General features: G+C 45.0%; 1 protein-coding gene across 1 annotated transcript in view; it reads left to right on the top strand.

Annotated features, from left to right (window-relative positions):
• The first annotated feature begins 469 nt into the window (after window positions 1–469).
• The window catches only part of agpat2 (1-acylglycerol-3-phosphate O-acyltransferase 2 (lysophosphatidic acid acyltransferase, beta)), a 32,543-nt gene continuing 29,193 nt past the window's right edge, over window positions 470–3,819 (top strand). The window contains exon 1 of the mRNA XM_080742703.1: window positions 470–966. Within this exon, the coding sequence (XP_080598829.1) occupies window positions 791–966 (176 nt within the window). The 5' untranslated portion in view covers window positions 470–790. The remainder of the gene's footprint in view (window positions 967–3,819) is intronic.

Genomic DNA, 3,819 nt, shown 5'->3' with positions numbered 1-3,819 from the left:
CGGCTGCTGCCTGTAAGTGGTTTTTTAGGGCAATTTTAAAGGATGCTAGTGATCCACACTCCTTTATGGCCTTCGGTAAGGCTTTCCACATTTTGGTGGTATAGCAGAAAAACGAGTTTGACCCTTTGTTGGTTTTGACTCTGGGTTGGAAGTGATCTGTGGCGCTGCCTCTGGTGCCTCTGGTGCGCTGCCTCTGGTGTTGTAGTTATGGACATCCTTAATGTTTATCACATGTCAATGAACTCTGAATCTGGGGGTCGTTGAGATTAAAACGCTTGACCAATGACCACTACCTCAAACCCCAACAGCAGTGGCACGACCACCACCACACATCTGCATTCTGCAACAACCGGAAATGGAAGAAGACTTCAAGCCGATGATGATGACGCCTGGACTTTGACTCCACCTCATGATGATGCTATTTAGCAACAGATGAACACAACAGCTTACACTTCCACCAGCAGCACCACGTTCATTTTTCACCAGTAAGAACGTTTACGATCAAACCCAACACTATCGACCCCACTCTCTCTCTATCTCTTCTTATATGTGGCGTAAACAGCGCGAAGAGGAGAGCGCACTTTTACTTTTCAACTTGTAATGTTCGTCGGGGGACCAGGCTGTGATCGCTCGCACGGTGACAGTTAGTGATCCAACCCACCACCACCAGCAGCAGCAGCAGCGGGGTCTGCCTGCGCCCACTCTCCCGTCAAAACCGTGCGTGTTGCTGGCCGGGGCTGGTGTGTTTCTCCCCGTGGTGGACGGACGCCGATCGCTGCTCGCAGCTGCCATGGATGCGATATGGATCACTCCCCTGCTGATCTTTCCGCTCCTGATGTGGAGCAGCAGCACGTTCGTCTTCTATTTCAAGAAGTGCTTTTACGTGGCGTGGATGATGTGCCTGGCCTTGGTGGCCATTCCCCTGTGCGTGCTGAAGAGCGGCGGCAGAGACGTCGAGAACATGATGTAAGTTGTTATTATACGTGTATACGCTTTCATGTTTATAAACAGGCGTGGGGAAGGAAGAGGTGTGTGCCTGTTGTTGGCCGTAGCGTGGGGTCGATTCGCTCAGCCAGTTGTGCGTATCCGGGCCTGGGAGGATCGGCCGGATACGGAAATTAGCTTGTTGTCGTGAGTCTATTATGCACCTCTATGGCAGTGGTTTTCAACCCTTTTCGTGTCAAGGTCCATTATTAAATGGGCATTTGAGCCACACGGACCACCATTTGATGAGATTTATCCCACAGTCTACATTCTCTTATTGTGTAGACTTCTTGTAAATTAAGTAACTTCTTTATGTAAAATAGTGCAACTCTTGAGCGCGTAAAATGAAACTAAATGGACCCGTAACTTTGTACAGGTCAATTTGGTTTCATTTTACGCTCTCAAGAGTTAAATATGTTAAGGGTTCATTTGTTTACTTACCAACTCTCCAATGTCCACTCCAAACCCCTCAAGGACCAGTTGAAATAAAACCACTGCTCTATGGTATCGTGTGGAAGGTACCGGATACACTCAGAGTAGGCGGGCTCTAGGCCGGATGTCACTGGTTACACCTGAAATGGGAACCAGGATTTCCATCCACAGTCCTGCGCGAAGCAAGCCTGGTTAATTAAGCACAACCCGTTAGCCGCTCGGCTAGCCCGTAAAGCCGTTATAATATTAAACTAATGCACAACATAAACGTGCTTCCACTTTTGTGTAACGTTGTGTTACTTTGAAAAACGTGGTGGTGTAAATGGTGGCGCTTGTGGTGGAGCTTTTACCAGCCACCGTACCGAATCTTCCCCATTGGAATGCAAATGAGCATGGACGTGCACAGATTGAATGATGTTTTATTAAAACTATGATGACAGGAGATATGCGAGGGCAACACGTTAGCGCTAAACGCCAACGTTTACCTCGACAGACAGCCAGTTTGTAATGCTAATGTTAGCTGGCTAACCTTCTTCATTATAACAACAGGAGTATTCTATCCAAGTGGGGCTGTGTTTTCAGTTTGTAGTGTAGAGGGGCAAAGGGCAAAGTTGCCCCCACAAATCTTTAAAAAAGACCCCTTGAATTTACAAAGAAAAAGCCTTAATTGTCAATTTTGTCATAATTTATAATAGTATGCCACAGACAGTATAGTGGAATAGGCCTACTTATATTTTTATTGGTTGAATTAAATGTCTACATAAAACCTTGTTTTTAAATCTATATTAATGTATTATTTCATGGCACTTGGCCCACCATTATTTCCAAAAACATTTTGGGTAGGGGGGGCTTTGCCCTGAATGCCCTCACAACATTTTTCAATTCCTTCAATTCCTACATGGCTTAATGTGTTAGTTGATTCCCTAGCGCTTATAATCAGAGTACATCTATTGACTACATTACTTGTCAATGTTATCAACGTAGGCATGATGGTGTTAGGTTTATATAGTGCTACCTTATTATTTATTGAGGCGAACAATTTTGCCTCCTTAAAAAACACTTAAACCCTATATACTTACTTGACAGCTGGGTCCCCCAGGGGCCTATACTACTATGGCATTCCCCCCACATCTCTTTGCCAAAAATAGCAGATCATCTGTGAGCTTGTAGATCGGCTGTTTTCACGGGTATTACGCCAGGTTCCAGGTGTTGTTTGACTACTATCTTTTTAATGCTTAAGGAAGTTGTGTCATGTTAAACCTGACCCACTATCTTACTGGGTCAACTGCCCAGGATATAGAGAGGAATACTACGCCCTCAGTCGCAGTGTCCACTTCCGCTTTGAGTCAGAGAAACTCTTGTGTTGTGGCTTGGTCAGACTGTTGGACATGGAGTAACAGCAGCTGGTAATTGGGTTGAAGGGGTCAGATCATGTGTTCCTCCTCGCTAGGTTTTACATTACCGTGGAGTTGTCGTTGAACCCACCCCAAGTACACCCCTAGTGATCAATGGCCAGTTCTCCTCGACATTGTTAGCTCTGTCAGTAACAACAGCAGCCTGGCTGCCTCCCCAGTGCTCTTAGAATAACTGTTTCACAGTCGTGTTGTCCAGTGTGGTGGTGTCATGTTGCACCAACGCACCATTCTGTTAGCTCAAAGGTTATCTGGAACCCATTCACTGTGACTAATAAGTGTAGTGTAGACAGGGAATGAATGGAGTTGTAGACGCACACGCGGTCAGTTCAATTCAAACTTTATTCTCTCCAGAGGGTCCATATTAGAGTATAAAACGTGCAATAATTCTGTCAATATGTTGACAAAGTGTTACAGAAAGACTTCAGCGATTCATCAAGAAAACGGCAAGCCTGGGTTTTTTGCCTACTTTACATTTTGGGGACCTAGAGCAATAGATTAAGATTATAGCAGGGAAGTAAGACTGTGGTGGACATTTTAAAAGAGGAAAGAAGTGTTGCACACTCTCGCTGCTTAGTAACGTTTTCATTGGTTTACGTTTCGAACCACAGGCCTTCCTCAAAAACCAACAAAACGTTTGTGTGGTGGTTAGGTAACACTGGCCACCAGATCAGTCCATTACACTACATGTAACATTAATTACTTATCATGGCCTGAAGTTGCCAGCAATATCGTATCATCCCTGAAAATAAATCAATCTTACCACCTATTGAAAAGTAGACACTTGGTGTCCCTCCATATTTGAACTGGGGACCCCCACCAGGGGAACTGGGGAACCCCCCACCCCACCATTCCAAGCACTTGCAAGTTCAGGCCTTCAATTTTGTTTGACTCAGTTCCACAGTCCTCCGTTTCAGCAATTTTAGTTTAGATTGTTGACATGTTTTGCCTATAATGATGGTGTGCTTCCCTCTTTTTAAAAAAGACATAT

Source organism: Nannobrachium achirus, assembly GCF_963921795.1.
Source record: "Nannobrachium achirus genome assembly, chromosome: 15".
Classification (NCBI taxonomy): Eukaryota; Metazoa; Chordata; class Actinopteri; order Myctophiformes; family Myctophidae; genus Nannobrachium; species Nannobrachium achirus.
This window is presented reverse-complemented; position numbering and strand designations above follow the sequence as displayed.